Consider the following 15334-nt stretch of genomic DNA (forward strand, 5'->3'; position numbering starts at 1 on the left):
GCTTAGTTCAGGCTCAGTGAGGGGTCAACTACACCAGTTTATTAGATCAGATCCTAGCCTAGTTTCAAATGCCAAAGAGAAGGTTTTATTAAACTCCCCTGGCTCCTTACCACCTACCCTTCAACTTCAGGAAGGACCTTCTGATTCCACTGCAAGTTCAGAATCCCTTCTTGTTCTTTTTTTCCCCCTCCTTTTGTGAAGTTACTCTTTTTTTTAAAAAAAAAAATAAATTTATTTATTTTGTTTTATTTATTTTTGGCTGTGTTGGGTCTTTGTTGCTGCACGCAGGCTTTCTCTAGTTGTGGCAAGCAGGGGCTACTCTTTGTTGCGGTGCATGGGCCTCTCACTGGGGTGGCTTCTCTTGTTGCAGGGCATGGGCTCTAGGCGCATGGGCTTCAGTAGTTGTGGCTCATGGGCTCTAGAGCGCAGGCTCAGTAGTTGTGGCACACGGGCTTAGTTGCTCCGCGGCATGTGGGATCTTCCCGGACCAGGGTTTAAACCCGTGTCCCCTGCCTTGGCAGGCAGATTCTTAACCACTGTGCCAGCAGGGAAGCCCCCTTCTTGTTCTAAGAATAATCTTCTTCTAAGGTAAGGAAAATTTAAATCTCAACAGGTCAGACGATTTAGTGTCCACATAACTATTCCTCTTGTCACACGTGACTTTTGGTTCTACTTTCAGTAAATGGGCTTCTGCTCTACTCTTAAAACGAAATCCTCTACCTTATGCCTCAGTTCTAGTTACTGAGTAACTGGGCCTTGACAACCTGCCCAGGTCTTGTGGTTACTTCTAACAAGAACCTCGCTTTTGTCAGTCTTCCAAAAGATTAAAGTCTGGATCTGGAATCCATGGCTGGAGCAATCCTACTGGCAGATCTTGTGACACTAATCAACTGTTCCCCACATATCTGCTCACCCAACGAGCCCTGCACCTAGCTGGACACTGATGACACTGCCTGCCTCCAAACTTTTCAGATACCGTGGGCCACCTGCCGCTTAAATCTCCTCTATAGTTATGTACAGCCAGGCCTGCCCCAAAGAATGTGCAGCCCACCACTCTGGTGCCCAGGCTTTGGTTAGCTGGGGCAGCCAAGCTCTGACAAAGGAATGGGCCACAAAGAACCAGACATTACAAATGTAAAATGTGCACAGAACTAATTCTAGCCTCACAGCTTAGGAGAAACAATGGGTTGGATTAGTGGAGTTTGAAGATTAAAACACTACCAATTTCCTAAACCAGTCACCCTGACAAGAATTCTTACCAAGAGAGTTGCCTCCATTTTACCTTAACAATTGTAGCAGGAGAGATCCCAAAAGGAGACCAGGGATCCACAGCTTCCAATTTCATATTTACAGAGAATGAATGAGCGCCGATCACTTGTTTATCCTGAAATGCAAATGCCAAGAGGGAATAAAATATAGTATCTGCACATTAATTTTATACTCATATATAGCTGAATACTACTCTTAATTAAAATAATGGAACTGTCCAGCTTCTGGTAAATAATCTAATCCTATAATTGTCTTCCCAGCCTGGAAAAAATTATTTAGGAAAAAAAAAAACCCCAAAGGAAGCACTCCTACTCTCTACATTCGGAACACGAGGGTCATACAGAGAAAAAACAAGTTTATTTTATAACAAGTCAAGGCTATGTAGTTAAGAGTAGAAAAGAAAAGACTCAAAATGCTTTAAGAGCGCTTCGGGAAAAAACCTGGACTACTTTCAGGAAAAAAGGATGATCATCACTCTCGCTAGCCTTCACACCTCTTCCCTCCTTCAGGCATCACAGCACTCTCACTGACGCCAGGGATTATTTTATGCTTTGCAGCTCCCCCATATTGCTTTACTCTACTGTGAGAAGATAAGTACCTATCTACAACATTTTTGTTTTTACCTTAAATAAGTAAGATGGTAACGGCTCTTCCTCCTCCTCTTTCACTTTGGCCAAGATCTCTTGCCACTCAACTTCAGTTTTCAGATGTCTGATGGCTTTAGTTAAAACAAGACAGGATGCTTTAAGTGATGTGAGAACTGACACATTTTATAACTGCTCTGAAACCATTCACATAAAAAAGTCACTTTCCACTGGGAAAAGGAAGGGGTTCAAGCCCACTTATACCATCTTTATTCAGAGAACCTATAACTTTAACTTCAGTACCTCGTCTCCTCTGTTCAGAACCTGGGTAGTGGTTTGGTGAAAATACCTACAGTAAGATCATAAGGATTGCTGTTGTCCACAAAATAATATAATATAGCATCCAAATTGGGGCACATAATAATGAATGTAAATTGATTCAAACATTAACTCCTGTTTTAATATTATTGGGATATCTTTTAATCAGCAATTTGCTTTGAACTCAAGACCTGTCCTACTCCTGTAACTATGTACATGCTACCTAGAGAATTTTTCTTCAGTTTTGGTAACGGATCAGTATGAGTTGGGGCAGAAGTTAGTAAAAGTTGGAGCAGAAGGTATATCAATACGTGTGGCAAATTACTAAGGCAATAAAGCCAAAAAAAAAAAAGGCATTTAACTACTCCATATACATTTTTTCAATATCTCTATTATGTAAACTAACAAAGGCTTCCATAATATGCAGAATAATGTATTTTTCAGTCTCATAGATATTAATAAAAATATAATAAACAATAATGTAATATTAAAAGAAAAATGTTATATTGCTCCTCACCTGATGGGGGCTGAAGCTCATATCCCTGTTGAGCAGCCCAACCAACATGATGAAGAAATGGATCCAAGTAATACAACCAATGTTCAAAATTATCAGAGCTCTCAAGTCCTTCATAACGCAGCTTCAGCCTTCCTCCAATGTTGTCTACTACAGTAACAATCCAAGTACTTAAAGATTCCTGGAAAGCTTGACATTCCAGCCTGGAACCTGGAGCAATGAGATCTAAAGGATTCCTCCCATTACGGAGCTGTAGGTAAAAAAGCAAAATGATTATATAAGAGAGGTAACATAATATTTTTAAAATCAAGTTTTAAATGAACTCAAATTAACCTTTATATTTTTACCCATTCAAAGCTAGTGGCACTGAACTGCCTAATATCATACAAGTCTCTATAGTATTATTTCTGGTGATATGAAAATATTTATCTTAAAGAAAGATTTCTGTCTCTAGGACTATATTACAGTTTCATCTAGAAAGAATTTTTAAAATATCATTACTTAGTCTCTGTAAAAGCAAATATGATCATCATTTAAAAAAAAATCAAATATGACAAAAGTCAAAATCCCCCACAATCCTACCTCCAGGAAAGAACCATGATAAACGCTTTGGCATATACTCTCTGAGAATGGGTTTTCTACACACAAGTCAACATCCACCCGTGTCTATCTTTTTCTCTTTTGTATTTTTTGAAAAATGTATATTGTTTTTCAATGTGTGTTTGTCACTTAATATTTCATAGCTATCTTTCTATTATAGCACATATAAATCTCCCTCATTCTTTTAATCTGTTTTATTGACATTATGTATTATACATGGGCAGTAATTTATCCACTTATCTGCTGATGGCATTTCAGTTCTGATTTTTTTACTCATTTCACAACGATGTTCTTATGAATGCAATGAGTGTTCTGATTACACTGAGGGAAAGGAAGAGTTTAATTCTCACTCTCTAGATACATATTAAAAGCTAGAAAAAAGAATAAAAACAAAGGCTGATTCCAATATCATCACTTAACCATTTCTTAATGTTCAAACTTACATTTTTTTCCTAATAAGAACTGCTCAGACTTCCCTGGTGGCACAGTGGTTAAGAATCTGCCTGCCAATGCAGGGGACACGGGTTCAAGCCCTGACCTGGGAAGATCCCACATGCTACCGAGTAACTAAGCCCGTGCACCACAACTACTGAGCCTGTGCTCTAGAGCCCGCGAGCCACAACTACTGAACTCGTGTGCCACAACTACTGAAGCCCGCATGCCTATGGCCTGTGCTCTGCAACAAGAGAAGCCACTGCAATGAGAAGCCTGCACACCGCAACCAAGAGTTGCCCCTGGGCAGCAACAAAGACCCAACGCAGCCAAAAATAAATTAATAAATAAATTTATAAAAAAAAAAAAAGAACTGCTCTATGACACTTACATATTCATATACATGAAAAAGAACACATGAACAAATGAAGGAACACATTCACAGCTAAAGATAAGAACAGCAAAATCAAGGTCAATGTACTGCAGGATACTTATTAATTCATTTGTTCATGATTTCATTCATTCATTCAAATGTTACTGAGTGTTTAGCCGGGCCCAGACTAAACGTAATTAAATGAGTCAGAGTACAGGCATACATCTGAGATATTGCAGGTTCAGTTCCAGAGCACTACAATAACGTAAATATTGCAGTAAAGTGAACCATACTAATTTTTTGGTTTCCCAGCGCATATAAAAATAAAGTTTAGGGCTTCCCTGGTGGTGCAGTGGTTAGGAGTCTGCCTGCTGATGCAGGGGACACGGGTTCGTGCCCCGGTCCGGGAAGATCCCATGTGCCGTGGAGCGGCTGGGCCCGTGAGCTATGGCTGCTGGGCCTGCGCGTCTGGAGGCTGTGCTCTGCAACAGGGAGGCCACAGCAGTGAGAGGCCCGCGTACCGCCAAAAAAATAAAATAAAAATAAAGTTTACACTATATTGTAGTCTATTAAGTGTGCAACAGCACTGTCTAAAAAAAAAAAGCACATATCTTAATTTAAAAATACAAAACAAAAACCAATTACAATAATAACATCAAAGATCACTGATCAGAGATCACCATACAAATATAATAATAATGAAAAGTTTGAAATATTGTGAGAATTACCAAAATGTAACACAGAAACACAAAGTGAGCAAATACTGTTGGAAAAATAGCGCCGACAGACTTGCTCAAAGCAGGGTTGCCACAATGCTTCAATTTGTAAAAAATGCGGTGTCTGAAAAGCACAATAAAGTGAAGCACAATCAAATGAGGTATGCCTATATAAAATATAAAGATCACCTAGAAACAGAGTGTTCGCCAATCAAGTTTAAAGAGGAATTGTGAATGGATCACAGAATTAAATATAACAGTTAACACTATAAAACATTTAGAAGAAAATATAGGAGTAAATCTATATGACCTTGGGTTAAGCAAAGCCTTCTTAGATAAGACTCCAAAAGTACAAGCAACAAAAGAAAAAGATAGATAAATTGGATGACATCTAAATAAAAAACTTTTGTTCTACAAACAATACCATGAAGAAAGTGAAAAGACAATCTACAGAATTGGAGAAAATATTTAAAAATCATATATCTTGATCTAGACTTGTAATCAGAATTTATAAGGAACTCTTACAACCCAATAATAAAAAGATAAATAACCCAATTTAAAAATGGGCAGATATTTCTCCAAAAAAGCACATAGAAATATGCTCAGTATCATTAGTCATTAGGGAAATGCAAATCGAAGTGAGATATTACTTCACACCCACTAGGATAGCTACAACCAAAAAGAGAATAACGGGTGTTGGCAAGGATGTAAAGAAATTGGAACCTTCATAAACTGCATTTCACGTATGATACAAAGAATGTTGCTGGTACGACAGATAGTGACAAAATATAACTTAGAAACGTCATAATCAATAAATTTATTTCACAAAAACAAGAAATCTATTTTCACCAACAAGCTCAAAAGCTATACTAATTTAAAAGAACTGCTGAAAGCAGGTAGGTGGTGGTCCAGTGTCTTCCGAGCAAAAGAAAAGGGGTCTCAAGTCACCTGGTGTGGGAGTTACAAATGTCCATGCTGAAGTAGAGTCAGCCCTTGCTCAGTTCCAAGTGAGAGCTCAAAATGGCCACATTTTCCAACTGAGTGAAAGAATCTGGAAAACTAGATTTTCATGTGTTTGCAACTAATTCAAAAACCTTTTATGCACTGAGCAAGCCACCAGTTTGCAACCTCTGAAGGTAAGTTTACACCCCCCAATATCTATGCCTATGTCTGTACTAATAATGCTGATCTGTCTTGGAGTGGTAAATGAGCATGCAATTTTAAGACTCCTTGGACAGGAAGATTGGAAGGTTTTTCCACACTGATTCTGGAAGCAATAATACTCACGCCCTCTAGCAGCGGAACAGGAGGACTACATGCTCCCATCAGGGTCTGTCGCAGAAACTCATCCAGATCAGACACTTTATCTCTGATGCCTAGATGAAGGAATCATACTGTCAGCCACAAAACACACAGAAATTAAACTAAGCAGAATACAGAGAAACTAAACGAGTGAAAATGGTTTAGAGGTGCATGTGTCATTTTAATATTTAACAGCCCAAAATATTGCTTCTTTGACAGCTTAAAAATAATCCTCCTCTAGACAGAGCTACCTCCTGGTTAGTTTAATAAGAGTTGTGTCCAGAAAAAAGAGAATAGGCCCAACTCCCTGTTAGTATAATTTTACCCAAAAATGAACTACTTTATTTTTTATTATGGAAATTTTCAAATATATAGAAAAATAGAGAAAACAGTATAATGAATCCCCAGCTTCGAAAACTGTCATTTCATGGTCAACCTTTATATCTAGACCAGGAGCTGTTAGCAAACAACAAACTGTGGGCTAAATCTGGCCTGTTGTCTTTACTGTAAATAAAGTTTTATTGGAACACAGCCAACATCATTTTTTAAGTACTGCTTTCACATTACAAAGGTAGAGTTGAGCAGCTGTGACAGAGACCACAGGGCCTGAAAAGCCTAAAATATTTTACTATCTGGTCCTTTACAGCTACTTTGTCAACCCTGATCTACATCCTCACATACTCCCCCCGCCCCCTGTGACCCAACCGTGGATTATTCAGAAACCAATTCCTGATATCATGTAATTTCATCTAATATAATCTCAGTATAAATTTCTAAAAGAAAATAACTTTTTGTATAACCACAATAACATCACACCTTTAAAAATTACAATAATTCCTTCATATCAAATACCTAGTCCATGTTCAACTTTCCAAAATGTCTCAAAAATGATTTTTTCAATTTGTTTGGTCAAATCATGATACAAATGAGAGCCATACATTGCAAATGGTTAATATATCAACTAAATCTCTTTTAATGTGTACGTATACCCCACACTCCCTCTTCTTCTTGCAGCATATTTGTTAAGACTCAACATTTTGTCCTATATAGAGTTTTTCAGAGTCTGGTTTTACTGGTTGCCTCCTTGTGGTAACCAGTTGCTCTACTGTCCTTTTCATTTTCTATAAATCAGTATTTAGATCTAGAGGCCTGATCAAATTCAGATTTGACTCTCTGGGGTGGGGGGTAAGATTACTTCATAAGTGGAGTTGTATCTTTCCATCAAGAGGCACATTCTTTCTGGTTGTCTCTCCTTCTGTGATGTTAGCAGCTTTTAATGTTCACTACATACATATACTGATTCATTAGGGGCTAAAAATGGTGATATTCTATCACCCCTTCTTCATTTACTAACCAAAATACTTCTATAAAGAAAAATTTCTCTTCTTTTACTATTTGATCACACAAAGAAGGCAGGATATATGCTTGATTCTCTTTATTCTTTCTCTGTATTTACCAGCCTTCAAAATTATCATTTGGTATCATTTGGTTCTCCAGCATTGGTCCCAAAGCGACCAATGAGGGTTTTGTTTAAAAGATTCACCATGAAGTTACAGATTAAATCACATATATGTTTCAGGCCACTGCAGCTACTGTCCTATTGATGCTCAAAGTGTCTCATCTTTAAGAAGAGGAGGTCTCTTCAGGTTGGCTCCTGAGTCCTTTGACTTAACCGTAGTAAATAGTTATTGATCTCTTTTTCACTTTTGGTATAAAAAGATGTTCCGTGCTCCTCTTATACATTTCCTGCCCCAGTCCAGCTTTATCCCACAATACACAAATAATGATTTCAAAATAACATCAACTCTACCACCAACAATATGATTACTAAAAACAGCTTGAGTTATTGTTGCTACTTCGGCAATTTTTTTGGTTCCTTTTGGCATAGCCTTATTAGGGACATATATTTAAATTACTGTATTTGAAAGTCACTGAAATAGTTGTTCTCTGGGTAGTTACTTCACAAGCTCCATACACAGGTTTCTTTACTTGCTTCTGAATTTTTTTTTTTTTTTTTTTTTGTGGTACGCGGGCCTCTCACTGTTGTGGCCTCTCCCGTTGCGGAGCACAGGCTCTGGACGCGCAGGTTCAGCGGCCATGGCTCACGGCCCAGCAGCTCCGTGGTGTGTGGGATCTTCCCGGACTGGGGCACGAACCTGTGTCCCCTGCATCGGCAGGCGGACTCTCAACCACTGTGCCACCAGGCAAGCCCCACAAATTGCTTTTTTTAATTTAATTTTGCTTTATAAGTTATATAAAATATTTACATGGTTCAAAATTCAAATCTACAAAATAAGGTACATTCAGAAAATCCACCTTTTAACCTTGTCCCCTTCATCCTATTCCCTTCTTTACCCACAGGCAACTTTTTAAAATGGTGTATTCCTTATTGTTAATCAACTATAGTTCAATTAAAAAAAAAGATTCCTTTAGTTTTAAAAAACAAAGTTAACACACACATACACACGCATTCATACATCTTCCTCCTCCCTCATTCAATACATATTTTTCTTTATTCATATAACAAGATATCTGGAGACCATTCCTTGGATATATGTACATGGACCCACACTGTTTCTTTTTTTAATGACTGACTGCACCTTTTATTATGAAATACTCTTCTTTGGAAAGGTGATATATACACACTCACACACACACACACACACACACACACACACACACAAAGGAATATTACTTAGCCATAAAAAGAATGAAATAATGCCATTTGCAGCAACATGGATGAACCAAGAGATTATCACTCTGCTGTACACCTGACATCAATGTAACATTGTAAATCAACTATACTTCAATTAAAAAATAATAATAAAGTACCCTTCTTTGTTTCTTACAGTGCTTTCTGATCTGAATTCCACCTTTGTCAGATATCAAGACTGAGACTCCTGCTTTCTTTTCTATTTGCATTTGTCTATGTATCTTTGTCCATCCTTTTATGTTTATTCTTTCAGAATATCTCCATTTAGGTATGTCTCCTGTAATAGCACAGAAGTGGGTTTTATTTTGTGAGCCAACCTGAATTGTTTACTTTTAATAGAAGAGTAAGCCCATTAACATTTATTTATATTACCAAAACATACGACCTCAATTCTGTCATATTGTTAAGTATTACATAAATTGCTTGTGTATGTGTACAGTCTTTCACTGTGATCTATTTTATTTAAATATATACTTTTTCTTTTTAAAATCTATCTTTTGGCATTTAGAAAGGTTTGTGTTTTTATTTCTTCTGGTTACTTTTTTTTTTTTTTTTTGTGGTACGCGGGCCTCTCCCTGTTGTGGCCTCTCCCGTTGTGGAGCACAGGCTCTGGACGCACAGGCTCACCAGCCATGGCTCACGGGCCCAGCTGCTCCGCGGCATGTGGGATCTTCCCGGACCGGAGCACGAACCCGTGTCCCCTGCATCGGCAGGCGGACTCTCAACCACTGCGCCACCCCGGAAGCCCCTACTAATATCTTTATATAACAATGTTAGTCCTCTCTATTTTCGGACTATTTTCTATTTCTTTTTTTTTTTTTTTAATAAACAATACTAAAGTTAGCTATAATGTCTTTCTTTTCCTCTCTTTCAGCATCTCATTTCAGGTAATAGCCTTTTACTCCCAGTTAACTCTTAAAAGGCAATAAACCTGTTTTAAAAGGGGAGGAGGGATGAGTAAGCTTATACCACTGTATTCACTTGCTCGCCCCACTGTGGTCGCATATTTTTTATAGTTATACTGTATTTATGTTGTCAGAGCATGTAGCCTTAATATACTATACTGTCTCTCTTACAACAATCATTTAGCTTGAAGTTCTACAGTCATATATACATTTAGTGTTTCACTAACAATTCTCAAGCTAATGTTTCTTCATTTGTTTTTCTTTTCTTTTAAAAACATTAATTAATTAATTTATTTATTTATTTTTGCAGTACGCAGACCTCTCACTGCTGTGGCCTCTCCCGTTGCGGAGCACAGGCTCCAGATGCGCAGGCTCAGTGGCCATGGCTCACAGGCCTAGCCGCTCCGCGACGTGTGGGATCTTCCTGGACCGGGACATGAACCCGTGTCCCCTGCATTGGCAGGTGGACTCTCAACCACTGCACCACCAGGGAAGCCTGCTCTGGAAGGATTTTATTCTACCCTTTTTTCCTCTTTTTTAAATTATCCTAACTTGACCTTGTATGAGACTCAACTGAAATCATTTTCTCTTGTTCATGTTTAAATGAGGTGAATTTTCCTATACTCTTAAGATGTGATAGTGGGCCAGGTAGCTTCATGCCTCTAGAGCTTCCTCTTACATTGTTTTTTCACAGAATGTTAAGGGCAAGCTAGAAGCCCACCGATAACCCAGGACTCTACATTTCTAAATACCATCCTTCAAAAAACAAAATGAAACAAAACAAAAAAACCTAGGGCTCCCTGGAGAAATGGCTGATTTCAGGGCTGAGGCAGGGAAAAGTTTCCTGAACAAGAAACTACTCAAAGAAAAATGGGAACATAGCAAAGGACACATTTGCCAGCTTGAAGGGGTGCCCACTGGCCAAATCTAGGACAGTCTGAGCATCAAAATAAATAATGATAGTAAGGATTATAATCCATTGAATAAAATAATACTCATAAGTCTATACTGACATAGATACATAAATACACACATGCATACATAAATACCTGTGTGTAAATGGTAGAAAAGAGAAAGCTCTTTCTATAGTAGAAAGCCAATTATGAACTGAAGAAGGAATTAGAAAATGCCATTTGGTAATCATTAGAGTAATAACTGTTTCAGATAAAAATTATCAATGGATGCCAAAAATAGTGGGTGAAGTTTGAAGAGTAATGAGATAGTTACATAATCTCAAGGTATCTTCCCACAAGATACTTACTAAGTAAAAACAGTAAAAGCAATTTTACAGTGGAAAAACTTGGCATATACCAATTTAATCAAGTGATGAAAGTTAATATCACAAGTTAGTTACAGGACAAACCAATAGCATGTGTCTCCTGATATGATGCACCAGAAGGACACAGCATCACTTCTGCATTTCTCCTACCAAAAGTGCACAATTGGGCTTCCCTTGTGGTTGAGAGTCTGCCTGCCGATGCAGGAGACACGGGTTCGTGCCCCGGTCCAGGAAGATCCCACATGCCGCGGAGCGGCTGGGCCCGTGAGCCATGGCTGCTGAGCCTGTGCCTCCGGAGCCATGCTCCGCAATGGGAGAGGCCACAACAGTGAGAGGCCCACGTACCGCAAAAAAAAAAAAAAAAAAAAAGTGCACAATCTGAATCTAAGTAAACATCAGACAAACCCAAATTGTGAGACATTCTAAAAAATAGCCGGCCTGTACTCTTCAAAAACGTCAACGCCAAGAAGGACAAAGAAAGGTTAAGGAAACTAGAAAGATATGACAGCTAAATGCACTGAATCCTGGACGAGGAAAAGACATGAGGAATAATGAACAGTACTCAACCCAGGACATAATGAACGTTCCTGGGAAAATCGGCCTGTACCTTTCAAAGATGTCAAAGTCATGAAAGTCAAAGAAAGCATGAGGAACTGTCCCAGATTAAAGGAATCTTAGGAGACACGACAAATGAATGTTAACACATGATCCAGGATTTTCTTTTACTGTAGAAACATTTTACTATAAAAGCATTATTGATAAAAACTGAACAAGGTCTATAGATTAAATAACAGTATTGTATCAAAGTTAATTTCCTGATTTTATTTTATTGTGTTCATGAATGTCCTTGTTTTTAGAAGTAAAGGGTAAAAGGAAATCACATGTACAACTGACTCTCATGGTTCATTAAAAAAGCCTGTGTGTGTGTGTGTGTGTGTGTGTGTGTGTGTGTGTGTGTGTGTGTGTGTGTGTGAGGGAGAGAGAGAGAGAGAGAGAGAGAGAGAGAGAGAGAGAGAGAGAGGGAGAGAGAGAGAGAGAGAGGACAAAGTAAATGTGGTAAAATGCCAACATTTGGGGAAAGTTGGCAGTAAGTCCCCAAGAATTTTCTATAATATTTTTGCAAATCTCAAGTATTTCTGTAAATCTGAAATTATAAAAAAAATAAGAAGTTGAAAGTAAAGCATATAAGGTCTGGAATTTTCTTAAGGTCTGTCTTTCCTTTCTGCACATTTATATGCCCCTTCTCTGTCTTTTGTCCTATTGTCTCTGTCTTACTTAATTTGGATTCTACTCCCAGTAGGGCTCTTTCCTGAAAGCGAGCTTCAGCTGGTTTATTCTAAGGGTCCACAGGTCCCAGATTGCTTGTAGGTCATAAGAGGGAGGACGATAAAATCAGAAAGAGAATCAATCTGGCCCAACGTACTCAAAGACAACCAGACCTACAAGTCTCAAACTTAAGAGAGCCTCACAGACCTACACGATTATAAGCAACAGATACTTCCTATGAATGTCATAAAAGCCTGAAGCTTAGTGAGCACAGAATATAATTTTTTTTAAAGGGAAATGTAAATTATTCCTTATAAATACTGTCATTCAAAATGCTAACCCAAAGAAGTTAGGTAGACCTATGTGCTTGGGAAACTGAAAACCTTAAGACTGTGGACAGCCCAAATTTTCCTACATCAATACCACATCATGCCTTGATACGAAGTATCGCATTACCTTCCGGGGCTTCGAGGGTCTTCTTATTCTGCTCACACCACCCAATGGGGTAGAGGTCAGCCTTCCTGATGTCACACCAGAAGTCTGCTCTCCGGTCCTCCCCGTAGCCATCGTAGCGGAGGAGGAGCAACTGCTCACAGGTGGTAATGATGGTGGCAACCCAGTAGGTTTCAGGATCGGTTTTCACAACCACCTCCAGTTTCATCCCAGGAGCAAATCCATTCTGCAAACGTGTGTCCACCTGAACAGGGAAATGTTATTAACCACCAGAAAAACATCTCAAATGAATACTTCTTTGGCCAACATTCTTTAAGACTTACAATTCTGAAGCACTAAATGCAATAAAATCTTCTCAAGGGAAACCTGAGAAATTCCAATTCTAACTCACAGGAGTGATCCAAACAAAACAGGGACTAGCAATGCTGCTCTGTTCCATCTGACTCTGAAGGAGCTTTAAGAGAACTCAATATTCCACCAAAGCAGTCTATTATGATTATAGAATATGCTTTCTATTAAGTATACAAATCACTGAATGTTCACCATTTTAACAACCTTCAACACATTAAGTTTTCAAGAGTGATTTCTCGATCATTCAAAAGAAAATTTATGAAGCTAGAAAAGGTAAAGGACAAAAATAAGTTATACTGATAATAAATTAGTATAATATGTATCATACAAAAGGAGCCATATTTCCCAGTTTCCCTAAAACAGTCTGTGTTTACACCCGTTTTTCTTGAATAATAATAATGCCTCTTAACTCTCCCAAAAGTGTCCTAATTTAGATGATAAATTATATGGTCACAAAGTTAGGGGTCTGCAATTCTGGAATTCCTGTATGTGTATACTAAAATTAAATAAATATATTATGGATAATGAGAGCCAGGTTTCTCACTGTGGGAGAAAGAAGTAAAAATAAGAAGAGGGGAATGGGACTTCCCTGGCAGTCCAGTGGTTAAGATTCCATGCTTCCACTGCAGGGGGCATGGGTTCAATCCCTGGTGAAGGAACTAAGATCCTGCATGCCGTACGGCACAGCCAAAAATAATAATAATAAAAAAATAGAATAAAATTTTAAAAAGAAGAAGGTAAAACCAGAATGAATCTTGTGGTGTTGATCTGAAATCAGAGGTGTGGATGCCAAAATGACTATGACGACTATGATATCTGCATAACCTCAAAGGTTCTCTCCACAAAATTCTTCTTAGTCGCAAAAGGGAAAACAGTAACATGACGGTGAAGAAATCTGGCAGACGCCACCTTAACTACCGGATCAAAGTTAACATCACCAGTCCTAAAACATCAATATCATATACCCTTGATATCATACCAGAAAAGCACATCATCATTTCTATGACATTCTTGCCAAATGCATAAACTCAAGCTAATCATGAGAAAACCCAAACGCAAATTGAGAAACGTTCTACAAAGTAACTGGTATATGATATGCGCTTCAAAAGTATCCAGGCCATGAAAGACAGAGAGAGAATGAGGAACTGTCCCACGCTGGAGGAGACGATGGAGACATGACAACTAAGCGCAATGTGGCCATGATAACCACTAGAAAATGAGGGGGCTCCTGGAAAGGAGAGGCCAGAGAGGGAAAGTTCGCATTCTGTGTAAAATTCTTCCCCATTCTAATCACTAACCTGCTGTACTCCTGAAAGGTAATCACTATCCTGAATTATAACACTACAGTTTAACACTGCCTGTGTTACAGGACTATGTTAGCAAAATTATGCAGTATGAATGTTTTTCTGTGTGGCGCTTCTCTTGTCCAACATTGCTTATGAGATTCATTTGTGCTGTTGCATGTAACAGTACTTTATGTCTTCCCCTTCCTGTATAGTATTCCATTATACAAATATGCCATAATTTATCCATTCTAATGCTCCTCATAGTAGGCACTCTGGGTAGGTCACAGTTTTGGAAGACTACTGATAATATTCTCATAATTATATGAATAGTTTTGTATGTCATTTGATGCATACCTACATGGATTCCTATAATAAAAAGACAAATATTTTCCAAAGTGGCTATACCAATGTACTCTGCCAGTAGTATACAAGAAATCCTTCTGCCTTAACATTCTAACCAACATTACTGTATTTTCTACCTTTTTCATTTTAACCATTTTGAAACACGTATTATATTATCTCACTGTAATTTTAATTTGCATTTTCTGATTATTAATAGAGTTGAGAACCTTTTTATTTATTAGCCATTTAGATTTCTTCTTCCAGGGAATGCCTAAATTTCTTGCCAATTTTTAATTGAGTCAATATTCTGGATACAGTTTGTCAATTACTTGTATTACAAATATCACTTTCTTGATGGTGTTGTTTGATAAACAGAAGTTATTAATTTTAATATACTCTGATTCATCAATATTTTTCCTTTAAAAAGTTAATGGTTTTTCTATATTTTTAAACAAACTTTTCCCTATCCGTAGAGGTCATAAGATATACTATTATATTATTTTCTAGAAACCTTTTATATTGAGAACTAATATCCACCTTGAGTTAATCTCTGTGTGTGGTATTAGGTAGGGGTCAGGTTTTACTTGTTGGAATCCGTTTGTCAATTTCTACTTAAATTTTTTTTTGCTGT

The 15334-nt window shown here is 37.9% G+C and overlaps 1 protein-coding gene across 3 annotated transcripts in view; it reads right to left on the reverse strand.

Annotated features, from left to right (window-relative positions):
* The window catches only part of SFMBT1 (Scm like with four mbt domains 1), a 126081-nt gene that overhangs the window by 22493 nt on the left and 88254 nt on the right, over window positions 1-15334 (reverse strand). For 2 of the 3 annotated variants that reach the window (XM_060022681.1, XM_060022682.1), the window contains 6 exons: window positions 12728-12968; window positions 8958-9098; window positions 6094-6182; window positions 2689-2935; window positions 1893-1987; window positions 1283-1384 (listed from right to left, as the gene is read on the reverse strand). In XM_060022681.1, coding sequence (XP_059878664.1) covers window positions 1283-1384; window positions 1893-1987; window positions 2689-2935; window positions 6094-6182; window positions 8958-9098; window positions 12728-12968 — 915 coding nt within the window. The remainder of the gene's footprint in view (window positions 1-1282; window positions 1385-1892; window positions 1988-2688; window positions 2936-6093; window positions 6183-8957; window positions 9099-12727; window positions 12969-15334) is intronic. The other variant, XM_060022683.1, reaches the window with a different exon arrangement.

The sequence above is a fragment of the Delphinus delphis genome, chromosome 10 (assembly GCF_949987515.2).
Source record: "Delphinus delphis chromosome 10, mDelDel1.2, whole genome shotgun sequence".
Lineage (NCBI taxonomy): Eukaryota > Metazoa > Chordata > Mammalia > Artiodactyla > Delphinidae > Delphinus > Delphinus delphis.